Raw genomic sequence first — 15,910 nt, 5'->3', positions numbered from 1 at the left:
ACATGTTTCTGTGTATAACCCATGTATATGGTTCTATATAGCACCAATAAGAGTTGTGCTATTGTAACGTTGTCAAGCTTGCAACAATAGCAGAACCCTTTTTGATGCTATATAGAACTATTTTCTAAAAGGTTCTGTATATAGAACCCTACACAACACAATCTCCATCAATCTGAATAATTTCACCATGCAAAGAACCATTTAAGGATGGCATGTTTCTATGTATAATCCATGTATATGGTTCTATATTGCACCAATAAGAGTTGTGCTTTTGTGATGATGTCAAGCTTAGAACTATAGCAGAACCCTTTTTGGTGCTACATAGAACCATATACAGCACATTCTACATCTGAAGAGCCATTTCACCATGCAAGGAACCATTTAAGCATGATACAACCACTGCCTTTACTAAAGAACCCTAGAAGAACCATGTTTTTTTAAGTGTGTAGTTGCCAACTGTTTTTCTTCTGTGAGCAACATTAGCTTCTCTGACTGAGCTGTTCCTTTAACTGCGCTATTAAAAAGGATGTTTTTTTTAGGGTTTCTTAGTAAAGGGAATGGATTGATGAGACAGACTGATGGAGAATGTGTTGTATGTGGTTCTATATAGCACCAAAAGGGTTGTGCTATTGTGACATTGTCAAGCTTGCAACAATAGAACCCTTTTTGGTGCTACATTTGAACCATATACAACACATTCTCCATCAATCTGAAGAGCCATTTCCCCATACAAAGAACCATTTAGGCATGAAATGTTTCTATATAGAACTCATGGTTCTGAATGTAACCATTGCCTTTACCAAAGAACCCTTGAAGAACCCTTTTGTTTTTTTAGTGTGTATTTGGTGACGGTTTGTTTTTCATCTGTTAGCAACATTAGCTTCTCTGAGCTGTACCTTAACTGTGCTCTTAAAACAAAAAGGATGGTTCTTTTCTGGGGTTCTTTGGTAGAGGGAATGATTCTGTTTAGAACTATGAGTTCTTCTGTGGTGACGATGTAAAGGTTGTGACAATAGCAGAACCCTTTTTGGTGCTTTAGTGTGTAGTTGGCGAACCCTTTTCTGACTGAGCTGTTCCTTTAACTGCACAATTAAAAAGGATGGTTCTTCAAGGGTGGTTTAGTAAAGGGAATGGTTCTGTTTGGAACCATGGGTTCTGTATAGAGACCATTTCATGGCTCGTGGATTGATGGAGAGTGTGTTGTATGTGGTTCTATATGGCACCAAAAAGGGTTGTGCTATTGTGACGATGTCAAGCTTGCAGCAATAACAGAACCCTTTAGAAAATGCTTCTGTGTAGAACCCTACACAACACAGTCTCCATCAGTCTGATGAACTATTGTAAAGAACCATGACATGTTTCTGTGTATAACCCATGTATATGGTTCTATATAGCACCAATAAGAGTTGTGCTATTGTAACGTTGTCAAGCTTGCAACAATAGCAGAACCCTTTTTGATGCTATATAGAACTATTTTCTAAAAGGTTCTGTATATAGAACCCTACACAACACAATCTCCATCAATCTGAATAATTTCACCATGCAAAGAACCATTTAAGGATGGCATGTTTCTATGTATAATCCATGTATATGGTTCTATATTGCACCAATAAGAGTTGTGCTTTTGTGATGATGTCAAGCTTAGAACTATAGCAGAACCCTTTTTGGTGCTACATAGAACCATATACAGCACATTCTACATCTGAAGAGCCATTTCACCATGCAAGGAACCATTTAAGCATGATACAACCACTGCCTTTACTAAAGAACCCTAGAAGAACCATGTTTTTTTAAGTGTGTAGTTGCCAACTGTTTTTCTTCTGTGAGCAACATTAGCTTCTCTGACTGAGCTGTTCCTTTAACTGCGCTATTAAAAAGGATGTTTTTTCTAGGGTTTCTTAGTAAAGGGAATGGATTGATGAGACAGACTGATGGAGAATGTGTTGTATGTGGTTCTATATAGCACCAAAAGGGTTGTGCTATTGTGACATTGTCAAGCTTGCAACAATAGAACCCTTTTTGGTGCTACATTGAACCATATACAACACATTCTCCATCAGTCTGAAGAGCCATTTCCCCATACAAAGAACCATTTAGGCATGAAATGTTTCTATATAGAACTCATGGTTCTGAATGTAACCATTGCCTTTACCAAAGAACCCTTGAAGAACCCTTTTGTTTTTTTAGTGTGTATTTGGTGACGGTTTGTTTTTCATCTGTTAGCAACATTAGCTTCTCTGAGCTGTACCTTAACTGTGCTCTTAAAACAAAAAAAAAAGATGGTTCTTCTGGGGTTCTTTGGTAGAGGGAATGATTCTGTTTAGAACCATGAGTTCTTATATGGTGACGATGTAAAGGTTGTGACAATAGCAGAACCCTTTTTGGTGCTTTAGTGTGTAGTTGGCGAACCCTTTTCTGACCAAGCTGTTCCTTTAACTGCACAATTAAAAAGGATGGTTCTTCAAGGGTGCTTTAGTAAAGGGAATGGTTCTGTTTGGAACCATGGGTTCTGTATAGAGACCATTTCATGGCTCGTGGATTGATGGAGAGTGTGTTGTATGTGGTTCTATATGGCACCAAAAAGGGTTGTGCTATTGTGACGATGTCAAGCTTGCAGCAATAACAGAACCCTTTAGAAAATGCTTCTGTGTAGAACCCTACACAACACAGTCTCCATCAGTCTGATGAACTATTGTAAAGAACCATGACATGTTTCTGTGTATAACCCATGTATATGGTTCTATATAGCACCAATAAGCGTTGTGCTATTGTGACCATTTAAGCATGAAATGTTTCTATATAGAACTCATGGTTCTGAGTATAACCACTGCCTTTACTAAAGAACCCTTGAAGAACCATCTTTAAGTGTGTAGTTGCCGACTGTTACCTTCTGTTAGCAACGTTAGCTTCTCTGAGCTGCTCCTTTGACTGGCTGGTGTTTGGGCTGAGGTGGAGTTGGGTGGCGTCTCACGAGCTGCTGTTCCTCCTCTCTCCACTCAAGGATTCCGCGTCCACAGACGACATGTGGTAGCGTTGATCTTTTAAACCCGGACACACAGTTTACAACCCTCCAGAACCCGCATCAGACCCACTACAGCTTCGGCTCTGCCCAGACGACCCGGACCGCTCGGAAGGACGCGCGAGAGGAGGAAAACGTTTCACTTCTTCGCTCACGCCATCGACACTTCTCCAGAAAGTGGATCGACGTCCATATCCTCTCTCTCTCACCTGTTCTAAACCCAGTGTCCCTTGACCCGCATCATCTCCCCCCCCTAAACCCGCAGCTATAGAGTCACAGTTTTGTTTCTCTTTCCTTTTTTTTCTTTTTTTTATTTTTTTTTTTTTCTCTGATTTTTTGGGCTGTAATTAATTTGATTCACATTTCCTCGTGTGTTTGTATATTTCTGTTTTTTTATTGTTTGTTTTGTTTTGTTTTGTTTTGTGAAGTGCAATTGTCTTGTACAAAGAAAAAGCCTGTATCAAATGCAGCTTGACATTAAATAAAAAAATAATAATAATGAAAAATTACAAAACGTAAAAAATAAGAAAAAAAAAAAAGACAGGAAAGAGCAAACCTTTATGCACTATCTGCCTTTCTGTTCCTTAAACCCCAGAAACGTAAAAGCTCTGCGTAAAACCTCCTCCTCTCTCCGCTGTTCCGTATCGCCTTCCCCACTTTTTCCATTTTTAAAACGGAAAAAACAAAACAAAAAAAGGTCAGTTTTTTTTTCTTCTTCTTTTCTTTTCTTTTTTTTTGCTCATTAAATAAAACGGGTAAACAAATATATAGGCACACAATGCCGAACGCTTGCTTTTTTTGTTTGTATATAGAATTAGTTACATTTTTTGGTTTTCTTTCCTCTCTTTATCGGCACATAGGATGCAGCAGCGATGGTGTGTGCGTGCCACTGTCCTGTCTTACTCGCTACTGTCTTTTTGAATTTTGTTAAATGATGTTTTATTGTTTGTTTGTGTTTTTATTTTTTAAAGAATCCATTTAAACTCTTCCTTAAAACCAAGCTAAGCTCAAACGTGTGTCCGTATGTATGTACACTGTGTGTTTGTGAGTGTTCGCATGAGAGAGAGAGAGAAAGTGATCAGGATAACGTGTTATTAGCATGAATAATGTTTTTTTTCATAAAAATCACCCGGCTCCTCTTTTCTTTTTTTTTCTTTCATCTTGAATCTTTTTATGCAGAATTTCTCTCGTTTTGTGGACCTAATCCAGACTAAAGCTTTACGCTAATACGCTGATCTCGCTTTGCGCCCTCTCCTTCGGATTTCAGCCGCGTGGTGCAGTGCTGGAGCTTGTCTCCACACGTTTTCTCAGCACTTTTGTTTTTCTTTTTAATGATAATTATTGTGAAACAGACTTGGGAGCTTAAAGGAATAGCCTGACCAAACTTGCTAACGTTGAACGGAAGCTGGTAGCTATCAGTGGTTTGCCTCATGCTAGTTTGGTAGCTGCTTGTTTTCTGTGATTATTAGCGACATTAGCTTTTGCTGACACAACTATTCCTTTGTCTAGCTGATGCGAGGCGTGGCACCTTTAGCACGTCGCTTTTATTTTTTATTTTATTTTTGCTTTTTTTGCTTTTCTTGGCTGAGACTTTGCCCAACATGTGTAAACGTGTATGTGTGGGGGAGGGAATGCTGACCGGTATGGCTCGGTTTGCGTGGCTGATTGTTTCATTTCGTTGTGCTGGTTTGTAAAGGACTTTTATTTTGGCTAGTGGCAGATATGAGTGAGATTTTCTTCCATGTTAGTTGATGCAAATGTGCAGATCTTGAATGTTGTGCTAATTAGCAAATAGACACACCCTTGGCTACTACTACCAACTTTTCCTCACTTCAGTTTACTCTTTCATTTTTACTCGTTTTTTTTGTTGTTTTTTTTAGAATTACTTTTATATTTTTGATCAGACTTTCAACAAAGAACAAACGGAGAGCTTGTCTGGTTTTTGGAGTGCGTGTCTTGTTTTTTGGCTCTGGGAAGTTTTTGTGTCTCTTACTAATTAGGGAACACGTCAGAACACTGTTTGCTGCTAGAGTGTGTGATTGATTGATTAATAGATTGATCGGTTGAGATATTGGGTGATTGATTAGACAGGTGATATCTTTATTTGAACCCTCCCCAGTTGGCTTATCCAGGCTCCGCCTACAAATGCGTTTTTTTTCCCCAAAAATACTGTTGTGAGGGTGGTCAAGCTTTCAACCTGACAACTCTGTTTGTATCAAAATGCGTAAAATTAATTTAACAATTAAACATTTAACAATATTTAGGTGTTTTGCTAATGTTTGCTAATTTCGGATGATATTTATTTTTAATGCCTGAATGGTCACACTGCTAGTGAGCATAATCAAGCTAAAGTTAGCAAGGTTAGCATCATTTTCATTCTAGCTAGTTTCAATTATCTCCAGCTGGGTCTGTCACAATCTTGAAATTTTAACACAGTACAAGCCTGAAATGATTGGCCAGTTAGCTGTCTAGCTTTCTTGCTATTGTAGCTCCGAGCTGATGATGCACACAGCTTGAACTCAAATAAACAGACATAATTCACCACGTCTTCTAAATAAATTATAAGCAAACATCAATTAAACAAATGTTGCTCACCAGCGCCCTCTAAACGCGTGCTTAACAAACATTGAATAAACACACATCGCTCACCGCCGCCCTCTAAAGGTATTATTAACAAACATCAAATAAACAAATGGTACTCACCGCCACCCTCTAGACAATAAACGTCCTTTAGACAATAAACGTTGCTCACTGCTGCCCTCTAAAGGCGTCCTTTAGACAATAAACGTTACTCACTGCTGCCCTCTAAAGGCGTCCTGTACAAACATCATATAAACAAATGTTACTCACCGCCGCCCTCTAAAGGCATCCTTAACAAGCATTAAACACACATCGCTCACCGCCGCCCTCTAAAGGTTTCCTTTAGGCAATAAGTGTTGCTCGCTGCTGCCCTCTAAAGGTGTTATTAACAAACGTCACTCACCGCCGCCCTCTAAAGGCGTCCTTAACAAGCATTAAACACACATCGCTCACCGCCGCCCTCTAAAGGTTTCCTTTAGGCAATAAGTGTTGCTCGCTGCTGCCCTCTAAAGATGTCCTTTAGACAATAAACATTGCTTGCTGCTGCCCGTCTAAAGGTATTATTAACAAACATCAAATAAACAAATGTTACTCACAGCCGCCCTCTTAAGGCGTCCTTTAGACAATAAACGTTGCTCACTGCTGCCCTCTAAAGGTGTCCTGCACAAATATCAAATAAACAAATGTTACTCACCGCCACCCTTTAAAGGCATCCTTAACAAGCATTAAACACACATCGCTCACTGCCGCCCTCTAAAGGTTTCCTTTAGGCAATAAGTGTTGCTCGCTGCTGCCCTCTAAAGGTGTTATTAACAAACAGCAAATAAATTAAATAAACAAACATTCCTCGCTGCTATCCTGTAAAGGTGTCATTGTAAGAGCAGTGATAACTGCATTTCCTGCTTTGTTTTATTTGCCTTAACCCAACAAAATGTTGTGCCATAAACATAGGAACATAAAATAATTGCGTGCAGGCAATTATGTAATAATTGTGACAGGCCTAGCGAAATCATAGTGCAGCAGTACGCAGCCTCACTACAGTAGACACGTAAGAAGGTAATTGTGGGCGGAGCTTGGACGGGACAATTGCATAATGCTGTACGACCCCTGTAGATCTGACACGAACGTTCTTTTCTGCAGAGAGAAAGTGAGACAGAAATGGTTACTGTACTTATATAGATATTTACATTTTGTTTTTCTTCCCATATTTGCCTGAAATTTGATGTGGCTAAACTGTTTGTGTAACTTACAGAGGTATATGTGTCCATCCCCGCTACGATAATGTTGCTAGGAATAGATTTCAGTCTGGCTACTTTTTTTTTTTTTTGTTTGTTTGTTTTGGACATAGTAAACCTGCCCAGTGTGTTTGAGTGCTTATGTGGGAGCAGTTTTTTAGTCATTTTTTCAAAAACGTAAGCCTTGAGTTGTCTTTCTTGAACCTCACAGGGTAATTTATTAAAATTTATTAAAATTTGAAATGTAACAAAACTGACAATCTAACATTGTATAGCTAATCTCAACACAAAGTGCCCCCCCCGGTTTGCCCTGGACTTTAGACTTTGGCACTTTGTTGTGTCCGTATGTAACCGAGTTTGGCCAAATAGTGAGCAGACGGCCCCTTTGAGGGCGTTTAAGGCTGGCTATTTTTGTAGAAATATAATAGATCATCTAAAATGAGCAGAAATCACAATAGTAGTCTGAGAAAATGAAAGGAATGTGCTGTTATACACATTTTAAAGTGTGTAAAAAATCTGCTTTACGAGAGTGGACCTGACGTGCGATGACTCTAAAAGGAAACTGTTAATGCTTTTAACTTCTAAATAAAGCATTTATAACACGGCACCTACCAGTGATGTTATTAAAACACTACCGTGGTGATTGACTGGATTATCCTGTACGTTTCAGGACTGAAATTTGCTACCAAAAACGAGGCTGTTTCAAGAAAGATTGGTTCATAAGCTGAGATGACACTGTCAGAAGTCATTCAAATGCTTTTTGTTCTGTTTCTTTTGGCTAATTTAGTGCTTACGGATGTGTTACGAATGCTTTTAGCCACAGTGCTAAAGTTTCAGTAACACAACAGACATAAGCAATGCATAACACTTAACCATGAATAACCCTAAATACATGTTTATGTTGGTGGTAGGGTTGCCAGATCACCGTGTTACAGCATCAGCACGGGCACACACATGCTGTTACAACCCAGCTGCCTACATGAGAGGTCACCAGAGGTCATTTCCGCAGATGAGCCTCGGCCCTGGACCGTTTTGCACACTTAGTCGTGATGTTTTTCATTGGAAATCGTGTTTATTTTCGATTTAGGGTTAATCTACAGCCGGTAACGCTGCTCTCCGTGTGTAGGTCATGATAACACAACCTTCTGAATGTGTTTCAGTTTCGGATCCTGTAGTTAAAAGTGCTGGCGATGTCGATGTTTATGAGGATGAAACGGACATGGCCTTTTCATGTAAATACCATGCAGTTAACTTTAGCCTTAATCCCTCCGGTCCCCGAGTCCACCGCCCCCCTTACCCCGATTAAAGCGATGGTTTTGCGCAAAAACAAATGTACAGTTTTACCTGGAGCTGAATTGTAGTTGATGAGGCTTGTTTGGTGTCTGAAGTTTGCTTCTTCACTGTCGGTTGCACCGTTTTTTTCCAAGCGACCATTCAAGCTCGTTCAGAGCGCAGTTCAGTTTTATTAACTCTAAAGCACGACTGATGTGTCGCTTATATTCCTAGTCATGTGTTTTCTTTTTCAAAAAGGTCATTTGTGAAAAAAGATCTCTGAAATTCTTCGGCTCAGGTCACATTCTTTATATATCACATGAACACAACAGTGGTATTAAGTAACACTTCAGAGTTCAGAGTGGTTTGGTGTGAAACGCTCTGTTCTAGAGAAACTTACCGAGTCAGAACTTTTCACAGTGGTGGTGATAGGAACCAGACGTCCACCTCTAAAAGCTCCCTCACAGAAAGTTCCTACAGTAAACGGTTATGAATTCACTGCCTGATGACTGAGACACTGTTTTATGATAGTTTTAAGAAGATTTTGGCCTTAAAATTCGTTCATGGTGGAGGGATACATGCAGGAGGCAAAAATAGTCCCCAAAGAAAACTTATTATTTCAGATTTTTCCACTATTTTCCATCATCAACATTCATATAAACTCAGATGACTCATGTAGGTTCACTGGTGGTTCTGGATAGTAAATAAAATGTCTATATTTGTGTATATTTGTAATTTCTATCACCATCACTGTAAATTGGTGGATTTCCCTTTTAATGTGTTAGCAGTTTGACACGGTGTGATGATTTATGCTGTTAGCACCAAGCTAAATGCTATAATACATAAAAAATTGTTAAAGATATTAATGATGATGTTTTTAGCCAAAACTAAAGAAGAAGAAAACTTCAGACACATCTTGGCTGATCAGCTACATTTGCGAGTTACATAAGAGTGGAAAAAACTGTATGTGGTCAAATTATCGCTTTAAATGAGAATGTGTAAATGAAAGTTTTAGTGTAAACGAAACCCCAGTGCTGAACCTCGTGCTTTTGTGTAAAGGGCGACCAGTTTCACAGCTGTGGAAACAGTGGTGTGTCCACTCACTCGTCTCGCTCTCACACACACACACACTCCCACGTGACCCCGCCCTCTTTTCTTTTCTGCACGTTGATTGGTTTCGGTTGATTTTAGCCAACAGTTGCCCTCCTAAGCTAAGCTATTTTTATTAAATGATTAATATGTATATTTGTATTTTCATTATAAATATGTACACAGAATGATGTGAGTAATCAAGGAAAATCGCTCCCTCTCCTAACACATTGTGACCCCCACCACAGGCATCCTTTAACTGTCTGACTTTTTTTGTTTTTTGGGTTTTTTTGGGTTCTTGTCATTTTAATCTTTTCAGACTGGAAATAAAACCTATTTTATTTGAAAATGTTTGTTGGATTCATTCTTTGGTCACTTGTGTGATAAAGTTGGTGTTTTTGATGGTATAAATAAGCATGAGCTGATAAATGTACTGTATTCTGGCTCAAAACTGGTCCCTGAGTGACTTTTCTGACAGTATTGTTCTTTTATTTTAAAGAGGTTTTCTTTTGTAGTTTGAATTGCCACTGACTTCAGTGTTGTCGTGCAAAGGTTTGTGGTGTTTTCAAACTCCACTACTGCTGTGAGAAGTGCCCCGGGTCACTGCCTAAGCAAACTCCAGTACTGCTTTAAGTAGTGCCCAAGCTCGTTGCTTGGTCATGGCCCAGTCAAACTCCACTACTGCTGTGAGAAGTGCCCCGGGTCACTGCCTAAGCAAACTCCACTACTGCTGTGAGAAGTGCCCCGGGTCACTGCCTAAGCAAACTCCAGTACTGCTGTGAGAGTGCCCCAGCTCGTTGCTATCTGGCCCAGTCAAACTCCACTACAGCTGTGAGAAGTGCCCCAGGCACGGCCCAGTCGAACTCCACTACTGCTGTAACAAGTGCCCCGGCATGGCCCAGTCAAACTCCACTACTGCTGTGAGAAGTGTCCAGGGTCATGGCCCAGTTAAACTCCACTACTGCTGTGAGAAGTGTCCAGGGTCATGGCCCAGTTAAACTCCACTACTGCTGTGAGAAGTGTCCCGGGTCATGGCCCAGTTAAACTCCACTACTGCTGTGAGAAGTGTCCTGGCTTGTGGCCCAGTCAGACTCCACTAGCACTGAGATTTGTCCTGGGTCGCAGCCCAGTCAGACTCCACAACTTCTGTGAGAGGTGTCCCAAGTCGCGGTCCAGTCAGACTCCACTGCTGCTATTCATGATGTTCCGGCTCTTGGCCCAGACTCCATAGTCACAGTGCACAGTCTGCGTCATGCAGCCACTAGTGCAATTTTTTTTATCCTACTGTCCACCTGAATTCATGGACTAAACGAATGTCCTTTCATCCTTTCTTTTTTCAGCAACACTTCCGGAGGTGCTGTTTTGTCTTCATTATTCTCAAGGACACAGATATCTCCACTACTTTTGTTCTCCAGGCTTGATATCAGCTTTTACTTGCTTCTTATTTTCTGCTTCGGAACTGATGTGCTTTGTTTGTTTTCCTTCAAAAAGTTATTTAACTTCTTGGACAAATTGAAGGGGTTGGGATATTTATTTAGGTTTCTTTTAGGTTTCTCTTCCGTCAGCCGAATATACTGGTGTATTGTTCTCCAGTAGCAGCAATTAAGGCCATGTGGCAATCAAAATGAGCTTTAGACGTTCTTTCCTTTAGTTTTTAGTGTAAGCTATAGAGGGGCTTGAGATTGTCCGCTGTTAAACCATCGCAAAGGGTCTTAGCATTGTATTATATGACATTACACACTGCTGCTTTAAAGCGTTGTGTTCTATATGCACATCCTGATCAACAAGTCTTGCACAGCTGGGTTGAAGTCACAATTTAACAAAACCATCCTATATTTGCCTTTTTCTGTGTAGTTATTATGTGTAAAGGATACTCAATGAATAGCAATATGGAAGAATAGCTGCAAGAGGCAATATCCGGGGTCCAAGCACCACATTGCATGCATGACCCACTTCTGCAACTACAGTTAAGCTGGACTACAAACCCAGAACCTTGAGATCTGCATGCGAACTCATCACTGAGCCACAACAGGAGCCACGAAAATATAAAGGTTTGTAAGTACATTTATAGGTGCTAATAGGGGGCCAAGCACCTCTTTAGCAATTAGCCACCAATTTGCAATCAATGTTATAATCCTCCACAATGATCAGATAAAACATTACTGTTCATGCTAATGTGGTGAAAATAGGCTTGAAAACTAACTGCCTGATTGTGTCCACTCACTGTCCACTCTATTAGACACTCCTACTTTGTTGGTCCACTTTGTAGGTGTAAAGTCAGAGATGATAGATCTGCTGCTGCACAGTTGTCAGCAGCAGCACTGCTGTGTCTGATCCACTCGCACCAGCGCAACACACCCTGACGCCACCACCACGTCAGTGTCACTGCAGTCCTGAGAATGATCCACCACCCAAATAATACCTGCTCTGTGGGAGTTCTGACTATTGAAGAACAGGGTAACAAAGTATCAGAGAAACAGATGGACTACAGTCTGTAACTGTAGAACTACAGAGTGAAACTATATGGTCAGTGGACAATGGAGTACAAAATAAGTGTAGAAACAAAGAGGTGGACCTAACAAGCTTATGCAGACCTTAGATGGCAGAATATCGCAGAACAAGAAGAGTTGTGTACTAAGTACTGATCTAGCAAGGTGTCCAAACTTTTGGAATCACTATTTATTTAAATTTTTTAAGTTTATTTAGATATAAAGTAACATTTGCAGAAAAAAAATTTGCTTTTAAAAAATAGTTAGCTTCAGAGGTTCTTTTCACTACAAAAAAATGAACAAAATATATACTTTTTGTCTCTCTCTCTGTCTATATATATATATATATTTATATATATATATATATATATATATATATATATATTAGTATACAAAAATAAAAAATGTATATAAAATAATATATATATATACCATCATAAATATTAAATCATTTAAAATAGATGCTGCTCTGGACATTGTGTGAACATTTCGTGATAAATGGACCACTCAGTTACATGGATACAATCTCTAACTTTTTCTTTTCTTATGAAGTTGTCATTTCTGAGATTAACTATGTAGTATAATATATACTATAATGTAAAATATTCCTTTAGTGTGTCAAAATATAAGCCGTTTCAATGCACACTGTAACTGTGATGTATGTTTTTGTTTTTAACCAGAAGAGGGCAGTGTTTGTGAATAAATGCTGTTCTGTTCTGTTAACTGAAGGAAATTTTGGCGCTCCCTTGTTCAATTCAGTAAACTTTAATTCCTTTGATGATCTAATTCTTCAACTCTAGAGAGATTTAGGAATTCCTGAAAAAGTGAAATTGGACAAAGAAAAAGTACCACCAGCAGTTGATTTAGAAGTCGGGATGTTTAGCGTGATAAAAGATGATGCATGAGACTGTCTGTATCTTACTCTAATGTTGTGCTTTGATGTTTATGTTGTTTCTGTCTGTGATCTCATTGTTCCGTGTTCATGCTGATGTAATTTCTTCTTTTAAAGCATCTTTAAGTGTTGGAAAGGCCCTGTGTATATACACTATATGGCCAAAAGTTTGTGGACACATGTTCATCCAGTGTTTCTTCCAAAATAAAGTGTGTTAAAATGGAATTTGCCCCCCATTTGCTGCAGTAACAGCCTCTACTCTTCTAGGAAGGCTTTACACTAGATGTTGAACATTGCTGTGAGGAGTTGATGGAGCATTAGTGAGGTCAGGTACTGATGTTGGATGGTCAGTTCTGGATCACTCCAACTCATCCCAAATGTACTGGATGGAGCTCCATCACTCCAGAGAACACTGTTCCACTGCTCCACAGCCCAATGCTGGGGGGCTTTATACCCCTCTAGCCCACGCTTCCCATTGGACATGTGACGTTAGGATCATGAGCAGCTGCTATAAAGCATCCTATTCTATTGTCAATGCTTTTGTGTGCCTTTGGACTCCTGTGTCAGCAGTGAGTGCAGCTTAATGCAGCTCAATTCACTAATAAGAAGGGATGTCCACAAACTTTTGGACATATAGTTCATTCACAAATATCTAATTCTTTTTTCTTCTCATTATTATTATTAACTTCTTATTGTTTACTAGGTCCAAATCATGGACCTACAGGGCACTAGAGGCGACGGGGAATGACACTGATGAGCATCAGAGCCTGTTTAGGCCTGATTTTGTTTACTTGAGATAAAAACACATGAGAACACAACAGCAGAGGTTTTTATGTTATTGGATGCTTTTTAAAGAGTTTTTCATGTAAAATATGCATAATAACATTATTCTACAGTATTAGCATGACATACGATGCCATGTGACACTCATCTTTGCTGTCTGCTCTTTTGTCCTGATACCTTTCATCCGTCCGTGCGTGAGGATTGTGATCGGTCAGTTTCTTTGTGTGTGAGTGTCCCGCTGCATGAAGTCCTGCGTTTGAACTTTGTTTATCCTCCCTCCTTCTTCATCTCTTTTTATCCAGTCGGGTGCGCTTTGCGTTCTCTCTCTCTCTCTCTCTCCAGGACCCAGACATCCTTTTCTTTCGGGGGTTCAGCTGAAGGCCGAGGAGAGGACGGCCGCCCGTGATTAAGACGTGTTTTTGGATTTATTCCGGATTTTGATCTGCAGCCTTGTGTTCGTCTTCATTCACGTTTTCATTTATGTTCTGTGTATTTAATTCATATACTTTGTGTTGATATTTGTAAGTGTGCACTGATAACTCAGACTCTTTACTCCCTCTGTGTATTTCCTTTATTAAACTGGTGGGGGTAAAGGGGACCATTGTTTTGGGCAGGGGCCATGAAACAGAAGTTATGATCATAAAAGCATGATCATAACCTCTGCACTGTCCAGACTTATCTGTCAGATGAACGCACATCAGAAAAAAAAGCACTAAGCTTAGCTGAGTTGAGGAAGCTCATTTTTCTTTTACTGGAAGGTACCAAAGTGTACGAAAGCTGCCGTATATCCTTTGCACATGTTTTTATATTTGTGGGTGTGTATATGTGTGTATATATACACACATATGTGTGTACCTCCTTGTTTTTACGCTCATTGTCCATTTTATCAGCTCCACTTACTATATAGGTGCACTTTGTAGTTCTACAGTTACAGACTGTAGTCCATCTGTTTCTCTGATACTTTGTTAGCCCCCTTTTACACACACATATACAGTACTGTGCAGGAGTCAGAGACCTATTTACGAAAACATATATATATATATAGAGTCTTACACATGCAGTGTGTGTATGTGTTTGACAGAGGGAGGTACGCAGTGTTAAAGTTTGGGTGCAGTGCGGGTCGAGTTAGTTGGAAATTCTGGTGCACAGATAAAAGACCAAGAGGATCAGACCTGAGATATGTAACTCTGAAGCAGCTCTGACCGACCAATCACGGTGCTCATGTGAACAGAGGACTAAAGTAAGTGTAATAAAGGTGCTTCTACACTGTGTTCTGAGTGCTCAGTTTGACCTTTGACCTGCTGTACTGACTCTGTAGTTAGGAGACTGTTGAATGTACTGATGCTGTCAGTTTAGCCGTATCACAAACATCCGTCACTCAGACAGCGGCTCACAAATAAACACACGAACACACAGCGCTGGCTCTGTGTATTATTGATAATGATAGGGCGATTAATGTGTCTCTGTGTCTCTTTTTACTCTCCATCTCTCTCTCTTTTCTCGCTCTGTTCTCTTTCTCTGTTTTCTGTCTCTCTTCTCTCTCTACTCCGTCTCTTGTCTCTCTCTTTTTCCTCTCTCTTTCTCTTTTCTCTCTATCTCTTTTTCTTTGTCTCTTTTCTCTTTCTGTCTCTTCTTTGTTTTTTCACTCTCTTTGCTGCCTGTCTCTTCTCTTTCACCCACTTTTCTCTCTCTGTTCTCTCTTTCTTTTTTCTCTTCTCTCTGTCTCTCTCTCTCTCTCTCTCTCTCTCTCTCTCTCTCTCTCTCTCTCTCTCTCTCTCTCTCCTCTTTCTCTCCTCTCTCTCTCTCTCTCTCCCTCTCTCTCTCTCTTTAAGAAGCCTTTGTAAGTAGTAAGATAAAGCTGTTTCTTTTCCTCTCTCAGTGTAAAATCTTCCGCTCCCTGTGAAATTACTGGCGACTGCAGAGAGACAGAAAAGGATTTTGTTGTTTTTATATAAAGTGTTTTTTTTGTGCTACTCTGTGAAATGAAAGTGTTTCCTTACAGCACAAACTGAGCGCCGGCCTGTGAGAGGTAAACAGACAGAGCGAAGGAGAAAGACTCACGATTTTACACCACAGTGCAGTAAAATTTAGAAGATTTTGAATTTTCTCTGCTTTTTAAAAGGAAATTCCACAGATTTTTCTATATTTCTCCATAATCCAGTGTGTGAGATGTAAACAGGGTGATTCAGAGTGGTTTGGTGTGAAATGGTTCAGATGTCTTTACAGTGGTGGTGATAGGAACCAGGGGTCGCCATGACTACAACACAGATATAGACATTTTATTTACTATCCAGAACCACCAGTGAACCTACACGAGTCTTCTGAGCTTATATGGAATGTTGATGATGGAAAATAGTGGAAAATCTGAAATAATAAGTTTTCTTTGCCTCAGAGAGTCGATCATGTCCAACCATGAATGGATTTGAAAAGATGTGTTTTATTTGTCCATCTGTCCGTCTGTCTGTCCATCTGTCCGTCTGTCTGTCTGTATGTCTGTCTATTTTTAGTCTGTCTGTCAGTCTGTATCTGTCTTAATGTCTATCTATCTAAC

The 15,910-nt window shown here is 39.8% G+C and overlaps 1 protein-coding gene and 1 long non-coding RNA gene across 3 annotated transcripts in view; both read left to right on the top strand.

Moving 5' to 3' along the window:
* The window catches only part of ppm1aa (protein phosphatase, Mg2+/Mn2+ dependent, 1Aa), a 37,774-nt gene extending 23,643 nt beyond the window's left edge, over positions 1-14,131 (top strand). Inside the window, exon 6 of one of the 2 annotated variants that reach the window (XM_036575224.1) lies at positions 13,702-14,131. In XM_036575224.1, the coding sequence (XP_036431117.1) occupies positions 13,702-13,737 (36 nt within the window). In that variant the 3' untranslated portion in view covers positions 13,738-14,131. Of the gene's footprint in view, positions 1-3,001; positions 4,162-13,701 lie in introns of those variants that run through there. The other variant, XM_036575225.1, reaches the window with a different exon arrangement.
* LOC118811033 lies at positions 4,158-9,546 on the top strand. Its single transcript, XR_005007458.1, has 2 exons — positions 4,158-5,978; positions 6,112-9,546. It is a non-coding gene; the product is annotated as an uncharacterized LOC118811033 (long non-coding RNA).
* Positions 14,132-15,910: the final 1,779 nt, after the last annotated feature.

The sequence above is a fragment of the Colossoma macropomum genome, unplaced genomic scaffold (assembly GCF_904425465.1).
Source record: "Colossoma macropomum unplaced genomic scaffold, Colossoma_macropomum, whole genome shotgun sequence".
NCBI lineage: Eukaryota > Metazoa > Chordata > Actinopteri > Characiformes > Serrasalmidae > Colossoma > Colossoma macropomum.
Note: the sequence above shows the minus strand (reverse complement) of the source record. Positions and strands in the feature narration are given on the sequence as shown.